The sequence below is a fragment of the Pteronotus mesoamericanus genome, unplaced genomic scaffold (genome assembly GCF_021234165.1).
Source record: "Pteronotus mesoamericanus isolate MK-2021 breed Mesoamerican mustached bat unplaced genomic scaffold, CSHL_Meso_final contig_65, whole genome shotgun sequence".
In the NCBI taxonomy this organism is placed as follows: Eukaryota; Metazoa; Chordata; class Mammalia; order Chiroptera; family Mormoopidae; genus Pteronotus; species Pteronotus mesoamericanus.
In genome coordinates this window covers 13,256,411-13,278,712 of record NW_026555228.1, presented here as the reverse complement: position 1 = coordinate 13,278,712, position 22,302 = coordinate 13,256,411, and the positions used below count along the sequence as shown (strand labels likewise).

Below are 22,302 nucleotides of genomic sequence, written 5' to 3'. Positions count from 1 at the left end.
TTTCCATTACTAAGAAGAGCAAACCAGTGCAAATAGAGGTGGATGATGTCTTCCTGACAGCTGGATCAAGCTTCAGTTTAGTTTCAGAGAAACCTGCCATTCGAGTTGATCTGTGCTGCATCAAGTTAGGGCATCATTTCAATGGATCCAGTGAATCACTCTGGAAGCAATAAAGTACCCAGGACTTGTTTTTTCCCCCTCTTTTAGTTTAGTATCTAGAACCTACTCCTATGGTGTGGCTTACCCTCTGATGGCCCATCCCAGTCTCTTTGTAGGGATGAGCCATAGAGGATAAGAATGAGGATGAGGGAAGTTTCAGGCTCAATTCCCCAGTCAGGACACGTAAAAGAATCAACCAATGAGTGCATAAATGGGTGGAACAACAAAACGAAGAAACGATGTTTCTCTCTCACTCTTCCCCCCTCTCAAATCAATAAATTGAAAAATGTTTTAAAGAACGAGAATGAGTGAAAACCATAGGAATGAAAAAAGAAGAGGTACCTACAAAAATGCTTGGATCTGAAAAGAAGTACTGCAGGGTGAGGGCTATAAGGAACTGTGGGGAGAGGTCTGATACAAATATAGCATCTATTTTCTTGAGTTTCTCTGTCACTTCTAGACACAAGTTGCATGAGGTTTTCTCTCTATTGCCCTCCAAATGCCTTCCATGCTGAGGATTCTCTCCTAATGGTCCTCATATCATTTGGAAAAACAAGTGTATAAGTCCTAGTTAAGCCAGGGAAGAAGGACCACTCTGAGCTGTGGAGAGAGGGATTTATTACAGGAAATAGACCTAAGTACAGGGTCTGGCACAAATAACGCCCGTTTTATTACAAAATCTTTTATTAGAAAATCCTAAGCATGTCATTCTGCAACATAACAATATCACACTCAAGCACACCATAGGACATGATACATGAAATGTTCAAATTAAAACTATAAATTATTACACCCATATCATTACCCTACCAACCACACTCAAGCAGGCCTTACTTCTGCCGGACCCTGTCGAAGCCAATGGGAAGCTGCTCCTACCCCTGTGGGGCTGCACAAATGTCCGATGCTGGGCCTTGGGCTGTTGTTGGTCAACAGGGTCAGCAGCTGGGAAGAAGATCCGGACACAGAGTGAGGGAAAGTGAGGACCAGCTGGGACCCTCTGTTCGTCACCACACTCAGCCACGACAACCTTGGGAAAGTAATGACTGCTGATTCACTCTTGCTTTCCAGATCTTGTGGAAATTCCTCTTTTGGCCAACTCTTGCCCAGAGTCCTAAGGGGAGAAGATCCTTGGAAATACGGTTCCAGCTCACCAACTTGACATACTACACACCACCATGCTAGGGAGCTAGCAATAAATTCACTAACGGAGGCCCCCCAGCAGCTGGGACAGCAGCCATACAGAGAGAGTGCAGGACGGATGGGTGGACGGGAAGGTTGAAGGGATCCTTCCACTGATTAGAGAGCAAGCTTTACCACCCTGGAGTCTGGAATATGTCAGAAAGCAATGGAAGGTTTTCCGGCTAGAACAGGTCGTAGGAAATCTTTACATGGCTAAGGTGAATTTAGAGAGACAGCAGTCTTCTTTCTGAAGCATGGTACTCACGTTAATAGCAGCCAAAGTTCCCATAGCACTTGGCTGCAGCCAGATTTTTAAAACATCTTTTTCTCAGAAAGGACCAAGCACATGCATGTTTAAAGAGTTCTTTTACCACACAGTGTTATCTGAGGAGAAATGACCTCAACGCAAATTGTGAAGATTCTGCATGGTTAAAATGTACACATTCCTTATCAGTGGTGCTTAGAATAGCTCCTTGGAAGAGAAAATGTTTATTAGAATCTAAGTATGCGTGAGAGATTTATTTTCTCGATCTTTATTCTCCGATTTAAATAAAGTGCTGAGTTGTATATTAATACTTCAAGGTCTCAACCACTTTTTATCGTGGAAAAAAAGAGAGAGAGAAAAAATGTTTGTCATTCCAGGAGCATAATCAGTTGAGGCGGCACACAAGGACATAGTTAATTCACCAACAGAATTTGTTGCCATAGCTCCAGTGAGGGACAGGGTACATTAAACAATGGCCTTTTTCATGAGTCCAGCTTTCACCACAACCTGCCTGTCCCCACACAACAGGCCATCCTAGCGCCAGTCCAGAGCACGGCGATTGTCAAAGAACAACAGCCCAGAAGGGACAAGAGGAAGCTTGTGGTAAATAAAGCAAGAAGCTCCAGCAACTTGGATCTCTGCTTATTCAATCACGAGGACACGGCTAACTCTTCTGAGCCTATCTTTGAGCCTAACCATTGCTCAAGTGCTCCGGTTAGTCTGGGGAAAGAAAAATTTCACCCTGTGACTCCAAAGAACCCCAAAGAGAGGACGCTGGAGAAGAGGGAAAGCAGGCCAGGAACCGATATGGTGGGCCACCAGGAATGCACCATGGAAGAGAACGTCAGGGACAATTGCACTCCCAAAATCTTACATAAGGTACCGTACATGCTTTCTTATTGATTTTTGCCTCTGAATATCAAAGTGAAGTCCTATGTATCTGTGAGTGTAATGGACCTACACTAATTAACAGAGTCATATGGAAATGAAATTACCTTCTCCATCTTAAGGTGAGACAAAAGAAAAATTATGGCTAATATTTCTTTATCCCCCTTACTGAATATGTAAGTTCCCCAATAGAGTTAGATGACAGGAACAAATTCTCTATCAAAACAAAAACAAAAACACAAGTCAAATCAGGATGAGGCAATGTAGGTAGTTCACAGGGAAGAACGACGCCCCGGGAGCCTGGGGGTGATGGAGAATATTAAGCAAAATACATACATAAAATATACAATTAGAAATTCTCCTGGTAGAAAGGTCACAAAATCCTGATTACATCACCCACTTCTGAATTCTTTGCAATGCAACTAGCACATAAGTGAGACCACCTGGTGTGGTCTTTTATTTATTTTGCTGGGGTGCATAGGGGAATGTGCATTTTGGTGGAGCCTTGTTAAAGCAAATGAGTTCTGGATGGAAAAATTTAGGCAGTGGACAAAATAGTAAGAAGGATTCCAGGTGATGTGAAAAAGTGGTCAGGACCAGAGGAAGCTTCCTAACAATGATGCAATTTCTCTGCTTCATGGTGAAGCTGGTTTCATGCCACTTCCCTTAGAACGGTTTCTCAGGCTTCAGGACACAGGCCCTTCTCTTTTCTGTCCCAGCACTCCTTCAGAACCTCATGACAACCCCTTGGAAAGGCTATAGATGACTGGTTCAAGCACCATGTGCCTCAGAAAAGTAGTCTGGGTCCATATCCACCGGCACTTGAACTACAACTGGTAGACCATTTACCCCAATCAGTCCCTTTCCCATTTGCCTCCATATTATCTCAGATTGGAGAAATTTGTATGGTGAAGACTCATGAGTTTTGTCAGCTCATTTTGTTGAGTTAATGGGGGAATCTGGAGGCATTTTAGTCATTCATTCATTTATTCATTCATACATTCATGCCTTGTTCTAAAAATAGATTTGAAGTGGTATTAAAACAACTAAATTCAGTTTTTGACTGGTGCAGATATGTAAAATTGAAATGGTCTTTCTAGGTCCAGTCATGTAGAATTAAATCTGTGCAAATATTACTACGTACTCCCATACCTTTTGTGAATTGAAAAACAGCCAGTTGCTTCTAAACTCACAGATCTTCCAATATCACCACTTGTCACTTATTATCATAATAAAGGCTGACATTTTTAGTCCTTAGCAGGTGGCATGCCCTGTGCTAAGTACTTTGCATGTCTTATTTTATGTGATTACACTCAACAAAAGTGGTCAAGATCCTAAGTACTATCCTATTCTGTTCATTCATACCTCAGTTTTTCCCAGTTAAATGGGTTCATTGATCCCTCTTGGGCAATCAAGATGAATTACATTCTTAAATGTAACAATAATAAAGAAACATTAACATTTTAATCACGATTTTCAGTTCTCAATATACTTTTCATATATACACTGCCTGCAACTTCTACAAATTGAACTTTCTGACTGCCAGCCCTTATGTGCATTGTCCACTGATACCCCTAAGCTAACACATGACCTTCTCTGGCTATTGCTAATGGTGCCGTTTGCCAGCCAATAGTTATAAGCATTGTGACTAAATATCGTATCTGAATGCTAAGGATAATTATGAGCTTAATCATATCTCTTATCTCTTGAGGAATGCAAACTCCCTTTAAGTGAGAGAGTTGGTTATTCACTTTCCATATATTTAACTTTGGTACTTGATTGGCACTTATTTGGAAATAGGAGACAGCCTGAACATATCTTAATTCCTCTTGCCCCAATTTCTGTGAGGATGATATTATTTATATTCTCATTTTCAAGTAAGAAATTTAAAGTTCACAGAGGTTAGGTAAACTGTCCAAGGGAGTAAGGCTAGAGCTCAAATTCAGGTAACGTAGCCACTAACCACTTATGGCTATTTAAGTTTTAATTAATTAAAATTTAATTTAATTTAAAATTTAGTTCCTCAGTTGTACTAGCCACATCTCAAATGCTCAGTGGCCACATAGCCACCTCATTTGGACAGCTAGACAGCACAGATATAGAATATTCCATCATCGCAGAAACTTCTATTGGATAACACTGCTTTAAGCTGTAATGCCTCCTTTTAGATATGTTGACACGTGTTCTCAAAATACATTGCGATTCTGTTATAAGTAAGGTGGACTTAAAATTTTCCAGTAAAATCTCATTCATTCGAAGTCTCCTCATTTGCATAGCATCAAGTTAACTTTGATCTGCAAATTAATAATATAGATAAGAGTCAAGGAGACGTTAAACGCACTTCAGAGACCCAAGATTTTTAAGCACCATCAAATAATTTCAGAAGCACTCACTTAGATGCAAGCAATTGATATGATAATTACACATCATTTTTATTTATTCATTAAAACAGGGATCCCCTACAGTGCCCTGGTAGAAACTAATGTGGTTAGCCTAGTTCTTTCTAGCAACAATTCTGCTATTTTAAATTATATGTAAAATCATTTTATGCTACTGGTTTACCTTCCTCTGTTTCTTTGGATCGTAAAGTAAATTGGTAGCATTAGATACTTTCACACTGAAATTTTTATGAGCTTAAGATTTAATTGCAAAAGGCCTTTCTTCTACTATCTTCCAGGAAGGAGTGTTTCTGTGGGCAGCCCACAAATCTTGGCTCATAATTTTATACATATTTTTTATTTATTTTTAGAGAGGAGAAGGGAGGGAGAAAGAGAGGGAGAGAAACATCAAGATGTGGTGGCTTCTCACGCGCTCCCTACTGGACACCTGGCCTGCAACCCAGGCATGTGCCCTGGCTGGGAATCGAACCAGTGACCCCTTGGTTCGCAGTCTAGTGCTCAATCCACTGAGCCACACCAGCTGGGGCTGAATGACAGAGATAGTTCTTTCAAGATGCCACTTACTGGAGTGAACTCCAATTTTCTACAGCAAATTCATGGATCAAAATGAAAACTGTCTCCCATTTTTCCTTTTCTCTTTACCAGTCTTTGCTGCAAAAGAGTGAGATAAGGGCTTTCATGCCCCTTCAACACCACCAGTACCAGGCAACCACTAATCTACTTTCTGTTATATGGATTTGCCTATTCTGGACATTTCATATAAATGGAATAATATAATACATGGTCTGGCTTCTTTCACTTAGCATATGTTTTAAAAGTTCATTCATATTATAGCATGCATCAGTACTTCATTCCTTTTAATGGCCAAATAATAGTCCATTGTATGGATATACCACAATTTGTTTCTCCATTCTTCAGTCAATGGACATTTGGGTTGTTTTCACTTGTTGGTTACTGTGAATAATGCTGCTGTAACATTCATGTACAAGGATTTTTGTGGAGTTTTTTTTTGACATATGTTTTCAAGTCTCTCAGGTATATACCTAGGAGTGGAGTTGCTAGGTCAAATAGTAACTCTATTTTAAATTTTTTGAGAAACTTCCAAACTGTTTTCCAAAGAGGCTATGCCATTTTACATTCTCACCAGCAACATGTGGTGACTCCAGATTCTACATATGCTCACCAACACTTATTTTCCATTTTTAAAAATTATAGCTATTCTAGTGGGTATGAAGTTGTATCTCATTGTGGTTTTTGATGTACATTTCCCTAATGGCTATTGATGTTGAGTATTTTTCATGTGTTTACCGGCCATTTGTATGTCTTCTTTGGAGAAATGTCTATTCAAATCCTTTGTCCCTTTTAAATCGTGTTATTTGTCTCAAAAATCCATCTTTGCCCTAAAGCAAGTTTTCTCAACTTTGGCTTTATTGACATTTGGGGCGGGATAATTCTTTGCTGTGGGGTACTTTCCTATGCATTGCAGGATGTTTCGCAGCATCCCTGGTCTCTATCTACCAGATGCCAGTATCAACCCCCTCCCAATTTGTCACAATCAAAACTGTCCAGATACTAAAAAAATCACCTTTGAAAGAGGGGCACAAAACCTCCCCTTGTCAAGAACCACTACTCTGGGTTTTAGTAGGATGCGCTCAGTTGGCACCAGGTATGACCTGTCAGTCTCTACATTCTCTCCTGATGGAAGAGTTTTTCAAGGTGAATATGCTATGAAGGCTGTGGAAAATAGTAGCACAACTATTGGAATCAGATGTAAAGATGGCATTGTCTTTGGGGTAGAAAAATTAGTTCTTTCTAAACTTTATGAAGAAGGTTCCAACAAATGACTTCTTCATGTTGATCAGCATGTTAGAATGGCAATAGCAGGTTTGCTGGCAGATTCTCGTTCTTTAGCAGACATTGCAAGAGAAGAAGCTTCCAACTTTAGATCTAACTTGGGCTGTAACATTTCACTAAAACATGTTGCAGCCAGAGTGGCCATGTATGTACATGTATATACACTCTACAGTGCTGGTAGACTTTTCGATTGCAATTTCAAGTTAGGGTCTTACAGTGTGAATGATGGCACACAACTCTACATGATTGACCCATTGGGTGTTTCATATGGTTATTGGGGATGTGCTATTGGCAAAGCCAGGCAAGACGCAAAGACAGAAATAGGAAAGCTTCAACTGAAAAAAAAATGACCTGCTGTGATGTTGTTAAAGAAATTCCAAAAATAATTTACATAGTATACGATGACGTTAAGGATAAAGCTTTTGAAATGGAGCTCAGCTGGGTTGGTGAAATAACTAAAGAAAGACATGAAATTGTTCCAAAAGATATATGGGAAGAGGCAGAGAAATATGCTAAGGGATCTTTGAAGGAAGAAGATGAATCTGATGATGGGAATATGGAACATTTACTTCAGCATTTATTTTAAATCTCTAATACAGTCCCCATGTAACTATTTAGCCCTTTGGGTTATTACATACCTACTGACCAATTTTCATTAAATTTTTGTCTTGCAATCATTAAAGTTTGCTTAATATCTCTTTGACAAAATTGGTGGGAGTAATTGAACACATATTTACTTAGCATTAAAATGTAGATTTATGCCTATTTAAAAATTCCTTAGTTAAAATACTGCAAATAGAGGCTTTGGAATCAGATTAATTCCAAGCTCCACTCTATCACTCAGCTGGGATCTAAAGATGATATCCTGCTGGGAAGTTGTGTAAAAAATACACACCAATGTTGTAAGTAGGTGATTAATTGATGCCATTGCCCAGTTTTGTATTTAGTGAAATGATTGCTGGTCATCGGATACTGTTAACCTCTACGTGTACACACACAAGAAAGATGTTTCAGGAGAGTTAAGAATTTTTTTTTCTTTTATTGTGGTGAGGGGTGGATTTAAGTGTCCACAAAATTGCTATTGTGTCACTTAAGAAATTTCTCAATCTATAAAGTTCAAATAAAAATACCCATATTTTATGCTGAAGAAGAGAACCATTGCCCTAAAATATCCTTCTGTGTAGGTAAGAAATACTTACATGGAAACATAACCCAGTTTTAGTGGTGTGTTGGAGGCAGAAGCTGATCTTAGAGGGTCGAGGATGATAGAAGAAAGTGGATAGACCCTGGAGGTGTCAATGAATCTTCCCAGTGTTTATTTTATGAGATAAATATCAAGGTTACAAATGCGACTTAGGTAACATTATGCGATAAGCAATGATTCAATATAAAAACACAAAAGGAGTTGTAAGACTGTATATAAAAGTATCTCCCAAGCTGGTGATTGAGCAAACCAAAGGGTCACCAGTTCAATTCCCAGCCAGGGCACATGCCTGGGTTGAGGGCCAGGTCCCCAGTAGGGGCGTGTGAGTGGCAACCACACATTAATGTTTCTCTCCCTCTGTCTCCCTCCCTTCCCCTCTCTATAAATAAATAAAATCTTTTTTTTAAGAAAGTATCAAAAGTGTTGGGTATCTAGAACTAGAAGATTTCTGAGAAGGGCAATTTACTGTGAGCTGATCTCTGGAGCAGAATGTCATCCCTTGACCCTCCCTCGGCATGAGGCACAAATGACTGTTAAGTGGTCTTGCCTTGCTGATAGGCAGCTCTCAGTTGCATTTCTCAGGTTAGTCTCATCTCTTGGTGTGGGTGTGTACACATCTGTCTCAAAGATAGATTGTTGGGTTGCAAGGAACAGTACCCACTAAGTTTGCTTCTTCATTAGGGAGGAATGCAAAGGACTATCAGAATCCAGAGAAAGCTGAAAAGCAAGCCTAAGCAAGGACAGGAACCAGAGCAGCCTGAGAAGCCCATGAAAGCAGCCGTTTCCAGACATATTTACTCTAATGCTCTGCTCACAGATCAACTCCCAACCCACTCGGACTCCATCTCTTAGTTCTAGTTCCTGAAGGAGGGGACATGAGGATCTGAGAAACCACTGAACAGGCCTTGGTGTGGGTCTCTTAATCAGGTGTCCCAACCCAACTCCCTGGGGCTGTGGGTGGCGCAGTTTTCATAGAAGAGCTGGGAAGCTGGAGGAGTGGGGGAAGAAATAAAGAAATAGGAACACATCATAGATCCTCAAGCCATTCCACCACCTGTACAGATTTCCCCCCACTTTTTATGTACTCACACATTTTTACTTCACTGATCCCCAAAATACACATCACACCTCACAGAAATGACCTTATTATTGTTTGCTGGTTGAACACACACCACCATTTACCTCACTCTTTTCTTCAGTGCCTATGATACTGTGGTCTTGACCTCAAGTGTCCTGCCTTTAGAAGGGGGGTGGGGTGGGTAAATTACCCATACTGTTTTCTATTTAATGATGACATGGTAAACAAGTGTCACCTAAACTGAGGTGGGCTACTGTAACAGGAGAAATGTAACTGTTTGGGGAGTAGTGCCTGAATTCCCTTCATCCTAACCCTCCCCCATTGGCACAACAGGAATACAGACGACTGAGATGTTGGGAGATGGTACATCCTTCCCACTAGTTAATTAAGCGATGCCCCCAGCCTTCACCGTGTATGACAGTTAGGAAGGTAATCAGTGCATGCTTTGAGTTTGCTGTTTGAAAATCAACGGCAATGAAATCAGAACACTATTCAGGTTTTTTTCTCATAAAGAAATGAAAAACAAAATAGGGCCACAGAGCTAGTGTAATCACATTTTGAATGATTTCTCCTGAGCATTCCTTTAATAACCTGTATGTGTTGGGTAAGAAGAACAGAGAAAGGCAAAGTTAATTATTTAGGAAAAGCTTCATCAAGGAGTTTTGGTTACATCACCCCGGGTTTCTCAACCTTGGTACTACTGATATCTGGGACCAGATAGTTCCTTGTGATGGGGAGCAATCCTGTGCACATAGTAAGATATTTAGCAGCATCCCTGGACTCTAACCAAGAGATGCCGGTAGCACCCCCAACCCAAGTCATGACAAACAAAAATGTTTCCAGACATTATTAAATGTCTCCTGTGGGGCAAAATCACGCCAGATTGAGAACTACTGAATTAACCACATACATTCCTTCTTACTCCTCATCCTTCCGGGTCCCTCCAGGGTTTGCTGTTTTAAACCCTTAGAACCGAACATTTCATACCAGGACCATCTACATTTGCCACGGAATTATTTGAAAGAAATCGACTAGGTCAAAGTTACTTGTCCAGATAACAAGAAGGCCTCTTTCCATTTCTGTATTGAAAACAAGCAGAGAAAAAAATAACAAAGGAAGAAGGTCTAGTAAAAGTATTTACTTAAGGCACTCAGCTAAACTGGTTACTTATTTTTAAATCCTACGAAACCCTCAGGGGCATTATTAGCCTTATTTTGTTGGTGAGGAACCTGAGGCTTAAAGAGTCTTAAGTCATGTGTTCAAGAAGACACAGTCATGCCCTGGCCAAATAGCTCAGTTGGTTACAACGTTGTCCCAATACACCAAGGTTGTGGGTTTGATCCTTGGTCAGGGCACATCAGGAATCAACCAATGAATGCATAAATAAGCGGAACAACAAATTGATGTTTCTCTCTCTCTCTCTCAAATCAATAAATAAAAAAGAAGAAGGCAGTCATAATTTGGCAGTGGAACTAGAAAGAAACCTAACTACGAAGTTTGGGTATTTTTGCACATTGTCTCAGTATATGCACTTAAAGTGCTAGATATTTAATAAAGCAAGGTGACCAATTTTTTTTCATAGACATCCACATTTAATGGTTAATAACACGATCACCAATTTTTGTGTTTCTTTAAAATAAAACTTTTATTATGGGAGGTTGCAACCATATGCAAAATTAGACAAAACAGTCTTCCAGTCTGTGCTGTTCATATACTCCTCCCCTAGCTTCAACAATGATCAACTCATGACCAATATAATTTCATCTAGAGCTTCTCAGCCTGGGCATTACTGCCATTTGGGTCTGGATAATTGTTTGTTATGCGTGTCCAGTATACACACAAGACAAGGCAAGACCAAAGGCAAGGTCAGACTAATTTGCCTGGTAAAAGTACATTGAGTCACTTTGGACTTGGACAGTTTACTACTTACGTGGACAGTGAAAGAAAGGTAGCCAATGGTGCCAGCTTCCTGTAATCCTTGTGCCATACACCAGAAAGGACAGCATGGATATAAAGGAGGCTGGATGACCTCAGCTCTGGTTGCTGAGGAGCCCATTGTAGGTGGCACCTAACTGGTTCTCTATTCTGCAGCTCTATACAGGGGGCCAAGGCAGGAAGCCCCGTACCTCCACAGGTGCGAAAAGGCGATCAGAAACTGCCTCCCATCAGGCAAATACACCTTTGTTCTCTGTGTCTATGAGTCTATTTCTGTTTTGTTTTGTTTGTTCATTTGTTTTCTTTTGTTTTTTTTCAGATTCTACATATAAATGAAATCACATGGTATTTGTATATCAACTATACTTAAGAGAAGAAAAAAATTAATAAAATAAGCCTAAACACAATAACTGGCACATAGAAGATTCATCACAAATATTAGCTATTGCTATTATTATTATGACTACTAATATTCCTTTCTCTCCCAGACTGTTAACTCCATTTAAATAGTAGAGTCATATGTTCTGTTCTGGCATGTAACAGGAGCTCAATACTACTTAATTAACTAATTGATTGGTTGAGATTTGAAGCAAACAACCTCACCCTCCCACCTGTTTCCCCAATATGTCCCGTTCACCACACCGAATGTTTTTATTTCCTCACAATATATTTAAGTGTATAGGACAAAGCCTCTCCCCATCATCCTAAGTGCCCTCAGGCCCAGTAAAGTCATAGCAATAATGTCCTCATAATGGAGACTTTCCACTTGCTTTATTTTTTTATTTGAAAAACACTGTTGAGGGTGGAAAATTTAAGTACAGAAACAAATAAACTAGAAAGAAATACATGAAATGTTGACAGTGGTGGTGATCACTGATTACAAGGACTTTTTGTTCTTTTTACAATTTTGTATTCTCCTACTTTTAAAACAATAAAGCAAAGATAAATTTAAACAAACTTCCTGGGGACATCCTCTCAGGGGAGGTAGGGAGGCAAGAACATCTCGAGATGGCCTTGCAACAGCTCCTAACGGGCCTCCCACCTCTCACATTCCAGGAAGGTGACAGGCGTTCTGCCAACACTCAGATGAGCTGCAGTGCAAGTCTTTGCTGGTGTGATCTATGTGGACATGTTCAAGGTCATCAGTGTGCCAGGGAGCAGGATTTCCTCATAGTGGAGGGCTGTTCCTGTGCATTTTAGAATGTTTAGCAGCACTCATGGCCTCCACCCATTAGATGCCTAGAGCACCATCCCCCAAGATGTGACAATCAAAAATGTCTCCAGGCAAGCTAAATGTACCCTGGGGGCAAAATTTCACCTTGTTGAGAACCACTCATCAAGATCCCTGTCCATTTCTCATACCGACAGACACAATATATTTCGTCTGCAAATACTTCAGCATATATTTCTAAAATAAAGTTTTTAAAAACAAACATATCATTATCATACCTAAAACAAATTAATAATATTATATCATCCAGAAATTGTTCAAATTTCTGTCTTTAAGATCTTGTTTAATCTATAGTTTTTTTGCAATTTTTTGGTTGTAAAAACTAGGTTTGTCCCATAGAGCTTTTCAGTCTGAATTTTGTTAATTGCATCCCTGTGACATTAACATATTCTTTTATCCCTGCTCTATTTTCTGTAAATTGGTCTGGGATTAAGAGGTGTGATCAAAGCTAGGTTCTACTGATATTTACTTGGCAAACTACTTTATAGGTGGTGCAGGTACTTCTATCAGGCATATATAACATTTTGAGTTGTCTTTTTGCATGTTAGCAATTGTTGGTGCTCAATGCCCCGATCCAATCAGTCATTAGGGGTTATAAAATAGGGATAGTCTAATTCATTACCTTCTTTATTAACCTTCACTGTCACCATCAGTATTTAGCTAATTATCGATGGGAAAGGGGAAGAAAGGGACTTAAACACTGAGCCTAATAAAATGGGGAGCATGAGCTTGCCTGCTTAGCCAGGAAGCTACAGCTTCACACCCCAGGGAATTATGGCATTGCTCTGCCAAGGGGATTCACACCCCTCCCCCCACCATTCTGGTACCAGATTCTGGGGGGCACAGGAGGAGGTGCTTGACCGAAGAGTCCTGTCAGTCTAACTAGGAGCTGTAAACCTATCAAAAGCCCGTGAAAACTTGGGAAGTTCATTGGCCAATTAGAAAACCAAGTCCAAGCTAACAGAATCCCACAGGAACAAAGGAGCCGTCTCTATCTTTCTCACCCACCTGGTAACACACTTGCCCCATGCACTCGCATGTCCTCTCTCCGCAGCAGTGTGGCCAATGGCTACACAGACTGCATATGCAGGCTCCAGGCAGGAGCCTGAGTACCTTAGCACAGCAATAGATTACAGCTGGGAATACAAGCTAAACTAACCAGATGCTAGACTGGACTGTACTTGAACAACAGAACAAAAACTCAGCACTGGCCTATATCCTTGCTCTGCTGAAGACAAGACTGGACATTTTCCATGGCAAAACAGATGGAGATGGGACATTGGGAAGTCAGGAGGACAACTCCCTTAATTTTACATCATCAGTAAAGTTTACTGTGGAACTCCATCCTTCCATGTGGGTCTCAGGAAATTCTTTTCCCTACAGCACCACAAGAACTCCACTTCTACCAATAGCAACACCTTCTTCATTACTAATTCTAAGATGATACACTTCTTGCTTACAGTTTGCATGAGAGTGGCAAGATAAATGCTTGATTTTTTTCCCTCTAGTTCCCAGTTTTCAAGATAATGCATTTGTTCCCTTGCATTCTCCAATGCAGACTACTAAAGATTTTAGTTTGTTTGGGTTTTGTAGTATTATGAATTCATGGGTTTAAACATACTTGATGATGCCCTGGCTGGTGTGGCTCAATGGATGAGCACTGGCCTGCAGACTGAAAGGTTGCTGGTTTGACTCCTAGTTGAGGCACATGCCTGGGTTGCAGGCCAGGTCCCCAGTTGGGGGCATGCAGGAGGCAACCCATCGATGTTTCTCTTGGACATTGATGTTTCTCTCCCTCTGTTTCTCTCTCTTTCCCCTCCCTCTAAAAAATAAATAAATAAAATATTTTAAACATACTTGATAGATTTCAATCCATTGCAGTTTCTTATCCTTATTGATGCTTAAACTTTCCATCTTTGGCTGGCAGGAGTCTCTCCAAGTTGCTCCAAAAGGCTCCTGAGGCCTTTTGACAATTTTTATCCTTTTTAAAAAAAGGATAATAGAGCTTCTATATTCTCTTGAGTATTTTTATGTTCACGGTTTTGCTCCACAACAGTGTTACTCAAAGTATGGACCTCATACAACACCTGTGAGCTTGGTAGAACATTGAAAGGCTCTTTGCGGGCCTACTCCTCCAGGAGATTCTTACGCAAATTAAAGTTTGAGAACTTCTGTTCTACAAGAATAATTGACTTCAGGGGGTCGCCTTCCTCTCTTAAGTTCTACCTATCCTTCAGGAATTTCTCGCCAGAGTAGGCCACCCTTCTGGTTTTATTGGATATCTTCAGAGGGTATAGTCATCGTTGACAGTTATTTCTGATATTTTTTGAAACAACCAAAAGTCAATTGATAATCTAATAGGTGAATGATAAATCTGGTTAATACTTCTTTGGATCCAAAAATTTCTATTTGATTATATAATAACTGATTTTCATAAGTGGCCTTTTAAAAGTTGCAGTGATGAAAATTTCAAAAGGATTATGCCAAAATATTTTGAGTAATATGTGCTAGGGACTGCCATGGTTTAATGTTAATGGTTTTGCTCCTTTTGAGTTCCTACGCTTGAATGGCATGGTGATGTTATCCAGACTATTTTGTGGAAATCAAGAATTATTTTTCTTTGAGAGTGCGCTTCCCCATGCTTGCTTACTTACTTACTCAAGAGGATTTCTTCTTGTAACAAGGATGGGCTTCAGTGGAAGCACATTGACTGTGTATAGTTATTCTCAAGCACCCTTAGTCAGTCATTCAACATAGCCCCTTAGCTGACACTTAAGTAGACTAGGTGTTTCAAGTGATTACTTTTGGACATATTGAAGGTTTTTACATAGCCAGCTTCTTGGGATACAAACACTATTAGGGTATATTTCTCTCAATGCAAACAAAATAGAGCTTATTGGAAAAAAAAGAGAGCGTAATAGTTTGGGGGTCGAATCGATGTCTTACTAAAGACTCTCATCATCTCTGTTTTACCACAGTGGTTCTCAACTTTTTTTGTTTACCATTTTTAAAAGTCCTGCTACTGTGTCCAGGCCAAAGGAGCCAGAATCTCTGGGAAGTGAGAACCAGGCCTCAGTGGTTTTGAAAGTTCCCCAGGTAATATGAACGTACAGCCAAGGTTGAGAAATGTGTGAAGAGATGCAGAGACAATGAAAAACTTTAAGACATGAACTTATACCCCTAAAATGTTGGGCTCTCTTTCAAGAATAAGATATTTGATATACCTGTAGGCCTTTGGAAAGACCATTTCTCACTGGTACCACCTGATGTTATTCATAGAGCTACATTTCACTCAGAGAGAACATAACCTAGTGAATCCACTTCTGCTTGTGTTATGTTATGGCAGAAGAACCCGTTGGATGCTACTGTTCCGAAGATTTACTAGAGGATGTGGAGACATCACCTTGAATGAGTGTTTCATGGTGATATTGTCCACAGGCACCAATGAGTGAATCAAATATGGGATTTATAGAGACTTGATAAAAGGTTTTTATCTAGCTAAGTTGTATCATTAAACATCAAACTAAATGAAAAGCTTTCCACATGAAGGCTATCCAAAGAGAACAAACTGGACAGAGTGTGGGAAATGTTGAGCTTCAGTGGCAGTGCACAATGAGCAGGAGCAGCGGCTTTGAAGTCCAACAGGCCTGAGGTAAAACTTAGCTCTGCCACTGGCCTTGGGCAAAATGACTTAATCTCTCCAAGCACTGATTCTTATATGCAAACCTGACACAGTGCCTGTGCCTAACACAGAATAGGGTTCCATAAATTACTAAGTATTAAATTTATAGACAGTGTATTGTTCAAATATCTGGAGATGAGATTCCAGGTCCAGCTCATGCTAAGGAAGGTGTGGTGGCAGAATAATGCCCCCCCACAAGATGTCTACATTCTAATTCCCAGAATCTGGGAATATTTAACTTTACAGGTAAAAGGGGTTTTACAAATGTGATTAAATGAAAGATTTTGAGAGAGATTATTCTGGATTATCCAGGTGGGCCAAATGTGATCACAAGAGTACTTCCAAGTGAAAAGAGGCAGGCAGGATAGTGAGACATGTGACTACTGAAGCAGACAGAGGCTGGAGTGATACAAGTGCTGGTTTTGAAGGTGGAAGGAAGAGAGCCATGAGCCCAGTGATGTGGGTAGCTCTAGAAGCTGGAAAAGGCAAGGAAAGTTATTTTCTCCCAGAACCTCCAGAAGAAATGCAGTCTTGCTGATACATTGATTTTAGCCCACTGAGACCCATTTCAGACTTCTGACCCCCCCAAACTTTAATAAATTCCTGTTGTTTTAAACTACTACTTTTGTGGTAGATTGTTATAGCAGCAGAAGGAAACTAATACAGAAAATTAAACCAAATCTCTCTTTGAGCATTTAAAGATTCTGAGTGCAGATTTTGCAAGATGAAGATTTCACTTTGAACTCCATGCCATTCATAATCGAGTAGTATAAAATCCAAGCATTATAATAATAGTTTACTTGTTAATAAATTTATCCATCCTGTCCCTGGCTGTGTAGAGCGTCGTCCTGGTACACCAAGGTTGTGGGTTTGATCCCTGGTCAGAGCACATACAAGAAGCAATCAATGAATGCATAAATAAGTAGAACAACAGATTCATGTCTCTCTCTCTCCCCTTCCCCTTCCTCTCTCTCTAAAATCAATAAAAAAAAATTAACCATCCTGAAATCGGAGTCTTGATTACTCACTTGCCAGTCAAGCACATTTGTATCACATTGAGAAGGTCCCAGGCACACTCCTCAGGACTGTGCAGTATTTGCTGCAGTACCAGGAAACCGCATGGTGGGAAAGCAACGAGAAAGAGAACTGGTTATGGCAGATCAGTAACCAAGAAACACAACTCTTTAGGAATAGCAGATATGTAAATTTGGTCAACTATTCTGGAGGACAATTTGATAACAACATCAGAAAATATGTATATAAACCGCCCCCCCCAAAAAAAACCCCCCAAAAATGCAAGTATGCTGACTCAGCAATTCTGCTTGTAGGAACATTTTTCCTGGGTTGGGGTGAGGGGTAGGGAATCTAGATTAGTATGCATATCATTGACCTGCTTTAAAAAAAATCCTTTTGTGATTCCTATAATTGCTTACAGAATAACACTTGGGGAGAATGAAGGGCAAGAGCAGTACATCCACTTACATTGGATAATTAAGACTGGCAGGTATTTGTACCGGCCATAGCTTGGTCTAGACTTGAACCTGGTTAGATTAACCTTGAAGGTCCCTGAGCCACCTTTGCTACATTTGATCTTTTTCATGAAAATCACTGAAATGGTGATTGTGACTAACAGTTCCAATGTTAAGTTGGTGCCTGCCCTTGAACATTTATTATAAACTATTATCCAATTTTGTGGTTTAAATAAATTAAAAATATTATATGTCTGTGTAATTGAGCCATTAAGTGTTGAAAATTACCTATATTCTTACTTACTCACTGACATTCAGATAATATATTTGGCACGAAAAGTTGTGAGTCCAAATTATGCTCAAATTCAAGTGAAGAATCTTTATTCATTTTTTCTCTTGTATTATCTGTTTCAGCCGTATGTCTGGACCCAAATCCCATCAAGGAGGGACCAAAATTTACACAACATTCTTGAGTATGATGGCGGCTGCATTTGGAGTTTTGATTATACTGCACTACATGTGTGATTATTACTTGTAAACAGATGATTAGATATTAATTAGACAATAAGTGATTGTAAAGCACTTAGAAAATAAAAGTGTTTATAAATACCACCAAGTAATAGCAACAATAATTCTTTACTGACTACACAGCTGCTAATGTCAATAAGAATGATTTATTCCAGCTAAGGGCAATTTTAATTTATGCAAAATAAAAAGCTGTTACCATATCTGTTTTGCTACAACAAAACAAAATATATCATATTTACAGCAGATTTTATCATCATCATTTAGATAATACATTTTTTTAAAAAGATTTTGTTTATTTATTTTTAGAGAGAGGGGAAAGGAGGGAAGAAGAGAAGGAGAGAAACATCAATGTGTGGTTGCCTCTCGTATGCCCCCAACCGGGGACCTGGCCCGCAACCCAGGCATGTGCCCTGTCTGGGAATTGAACCAGTGACCCTTTGGTTTGCAGGCTGGTGCTCAATCCACTGAGCCACACCAGCAAGGACAGATAATCCATCTTATTTTGATGAAAACCATCTCTTTTAGGACCTTCTGAAACACATGCACAGCCACGATGGTATGGTGTTTTTGAGTGCTAAGAACTGGCACTCCTTGCTGCTCATCTCTCTGACACATGTCAAATATTCATTTCTTTTAAATGTAAGATGTAAGATGACATTTCGTTAGTGGCATTTGCATTCATGCAGTAGGCTTGTCATGTTGGGTCTGTGCACTTGCTCCCTAGCACCTTACGGCTATCCTTAAGTTCAGTAAATTTTGGTCAAATGAATCAGTCAAAGTCAGTTCTTTTTCAGTTATTATAGAAGTTGGAAAAAGAAGAAAATCCATGTGAAGAATGAACTAAAGTAGTTTCATTCTATCTTCTTGATTTTGTTTTTCAAAAAAACAAAGTCAGTTTTGAAGCTCTGAGTACTTTTTATGACTGACTACTCTTTTTTCCCCTAATGGCCCTTACAGGTCATAGACCTGTACCAAGACTGTCTCTTTACCCACCTGTGAATCTGGCAATGCATCTGTGCTTATTTTTCTGCCATAAGCAAATTCAACCACCAGCAATGAGTCCAGGGCCATAAATTGAATAAATACAAGTGAATAGTGCTTCGAGTGCTTCATGTTACGTGAATTCAGTGGAAGAGGAGTAAAGGGGTTATTTTGATGATGAGATACACTATGCATGAGTTAGCAACCTTGTTAACAGAGCAAATCCAGTGTAGTTTGGTGGAAAATAGAGTGAACTTTGATTCAAGAGACCTGGATTCAAGGGATACTTCTGTCATTTACTGGGCTTTGCTCATGTCACTTAACCTCTCACTTGAAAATTTTCACTATTAATAGTTGTCAGTCTCAGAGTGCTATTATGATATAATTCAACATGTAAAAGCACCGAGTGTTGAAATGCTTTACAATAAAAAAAATTTATTAACATAATTTTCCTGGAGGGAGTGAAAAGGATTTATCCATGGGTTTCACTACTTAGTAAAGTGGAAAAAATTTTTGGACTCTGTCAGGTTATTGATTTATTTTTAAAGATTTCATTTGTTTATTTTCCAAGAAGCAGGGAAGGGAGGGAGAAAGAGACTAAGAGAAACATCAATGTGCAAGAGAGAAACATCAAGCAGTTGCCTCTCATATGCCCCCAACCAGGGACTTGGCCTGCAACCCAGGCATGTGCCCTGAGTGGGAATCGAACCCTTGATCTTTCAGTTTGTGGGATGAAGCCCAATATACAGAGCAACACCAGTCAGGGCTGGACTATATCAGGTTTTATGCCCAAACCATAAGCCACATGTGGAAAACTGAGGAAGTGGCTCGCAATAGAGCCATGAAAGTAACAAAATTCCATAGAAGGTAATAATGGTTTCCGGGTAACCTAAAATTCTTTGGTGAACTTTACCTTGCTTTTTCCATCTCCTTTCTTTGTTTTCGACACATTTCTTATGTGGTGACTCTGGGGCAGTGAGAAAAATGAAAAAAGAAGAAAAAGGAGACATGGAAGAAAAAGTGATGCCTCCAGTGATGGTAAGGGGGAAGGACTTGAAATGAAGGAGGCTTTACATATGGCCTTGATAAATATTAAGAGCAGTGTAATATGTGTATGGGCATACAAACTGTAGCTAAATAATTTTAAATTTTCAGTATGATTGACCTAATACTTTTATACAATGGATATACAATTTTTAGCAGCATGACTAGTTTAAAGATTGAAAAATTAAAGATTGAAGGCTGTTTTTAAAGAAAAAGTATAAATGTGATGCTTAAAAATAGGCTTTTATATACTGTTATGACTCATTTTTATCCACATGTGATATGAAAGGAATTTCACCATAAAAAAAACAGATTATATTAAAACTTTGTGGTGGGACACTGAAATAGTGCCTTAGTTGGAGATCCCCCAGAAGCAGATGCTGAGAGACTGATCCAAGTTCAAGTAGCTTATTTGGGACGTGAGCCCAGAAAACAGCCACAGTAGGGTGGGCGAGTAAGACAAGGAAAGGAAGGCAGCCAATTCAGGGTTCACTGTCAAGGCAGCTACCACCGGGGTGATCCGAAATTAATGTCACTGGGGAACTCTGGAGTCATGTAGACCAGGGATCCCCAACACCCATTCAGTGAACTGGTAAGGGTCTGTGGCTGGTTAGGAACTGGGCTACAAGAAAAGCTCGCCTGAGCTCCACCTTCTGAACCCCCCACCCCGCCAACCCGCCACCCTGCCACCCTGCCTAATCTCCGCCTCCTGCCCCTGTCCCCAACATGAGCTCCTCCTCCTGGACCCCCACCCTACCTGAGCCCCGCCTTCTGCCCCCACCCGTTTGTGGAAAAACCAGTCCCCGGTGCCAAAAAGGTTGGGGACCGCTGATGTAGAGGACTTGGGTATTTGTATAGTCTCTCCTCAGTCATTGGTTGAGGGCTCTTGGGGGTTTAGGCTGCTAATTTTCTCGCCCCTCAGCCCTGCCTTGGTGGTGGTGCTGGGGGGCGGGCGGGGCCCGGGGAGAGAGGGCAAGGGTTTCCTAGGGCCAGAGAAAGCCTTCAGGCAGAGAGAGGCGGGTGCTGGCCAGGTGTTCACCACAGTACGGCCCAAGGGGATCAAGTAGGGCTCTGACAACCTCTGCTCTGAAAAGATTCTTTTAGTTCGTCCCTGCAGATCTTTGGGAATGGTATTTTCAACAATTTGATGTTGCTGAAGTGAATATGGTTTATAGGAAGAATGATGTCATTTGTAGGTCTCTCTTCTAAGCTGAAGTGAAGGGCTGTACGGCTTGTTTTCCTCATCTGCAAAATGGGGCAGCTCTCTCTATCTGATCAGGTGTTGTGGGGATGACAGGGGCTCGTGGTAAGTCCCTGGCATGGTGCTGAGAATGTGAGAGGTACTGGTAGAGAAAAAGATGACAGGGATTGTGAGGGGCAGCAGAGCTAACAAATTCTCACGGCAGCCATGCCCTGCTTGCAGAGGTTATGGGACTCAGGAGTCTTGTCCCCAAGCGGTCTCTGGGGATTTTCTGAACAGCCTGCCTCCAATGGGTTTCCTCTGCTTCTGTTAACTGAAGAGAGGACTCCCCCCTACAGCTGTGTTCCTCAGTTTCAACTTTCTGGTTTCCTCTCACTGTGTCCCTGCACCTTTTTATTTGCTCATGTGCTAACCTCTGCCTGCCTCATCCCAACCCAGCCCTCAATGCATTTGGGAGGAAGGGTAATGTTCTTTTTTTCCTGACTATAGGAGCCATATATGTTCTTATTGCTCTTATTTTTAAGTACTTGTTATAGATGGGACAATGTAAAAAAGAAAACAGAAATCCCATAATTCCACAGTTTAAAGATGTCACTGTTAGCATCTTGGAGTATATACCTCCAGTACTTTTTTTCTAGGCATGTACATAACCATAATTGGGATCATTTGGGGAGATTGTATTTTGGGGCTCACTTTTCTTAACCTGACATAATGTTAACATCTTCCCATAGCATTAGAATTTCTTCAAAAGCATGACTCTTAATGCATGTATAATAGTATATAAATGAACGTACTTTATTTTTATTTTAACCATTCCTCCTGTTCCTGTACATTGTATCTCTTGTCTTTTATAAGTAATTCTTCATTAAGCATCTTTGTATATAACCCCTAAAGAGTTATGGAATATTTAATTCCATAGTGTGAAATTAACTGGCCATTCTTAGCTAATCATCTTAATACTATTACGAAGCTCCCAAATTAAAATAACCCATTAAGGTATTAACAAGAAGTTCCTGAATCAGGTTGCAATAGCAGCGAAGACTCTGTCCCTGGAGTGGTGGAGCTGGTAAGACCCCCTCTAAAAGTAGTGCCGGAAGGAGTCTATTTCCACCCAATAGGGCTGTGAGACATACTGAGAGTCAACCTCTGGGCTGTGGGGTGAAGGGCATGAGGAAATCAAGACAAGGCCGGAATAGGACTAGCGG

The 22,302-nt window shown here is 40.3% G+C and overlaps 1 protein-coding gene and 1 pseudogene across 1 annotated transcript in view; both read left to right on the top strand.

The window, feature by feature from the left end:
* The first annotated feature begins 2,173 nt into the window (after nucleotides 1-2,173).
* The window catches only part of PCYT1B (phosphate cytidylyltransferase 1B, choline), a 92,751-nt gene continuing 72,622 nt past the window's right edge, over nucleotides 2,174-22,302 (top strand). Inside the window, exon 1 of the mRNA XM_054581168.1 lies at nucleotides 2,174-2,482. Within this exon, the coding sequence (XP_054437143.1) occupies nucleotides 2,411-2,482 (72 nt within the window). The 5' untranslated portion in view covers nucleotides 2,174-2,410. The remainder of the gene's footprint in view (nucleotides 2,483-22,302) is intronic.
* Nucleotides 6,537-7,330, top strand: LOC129076837 (proteasome subunit alpha type-3-like; annotated as a pseudogene).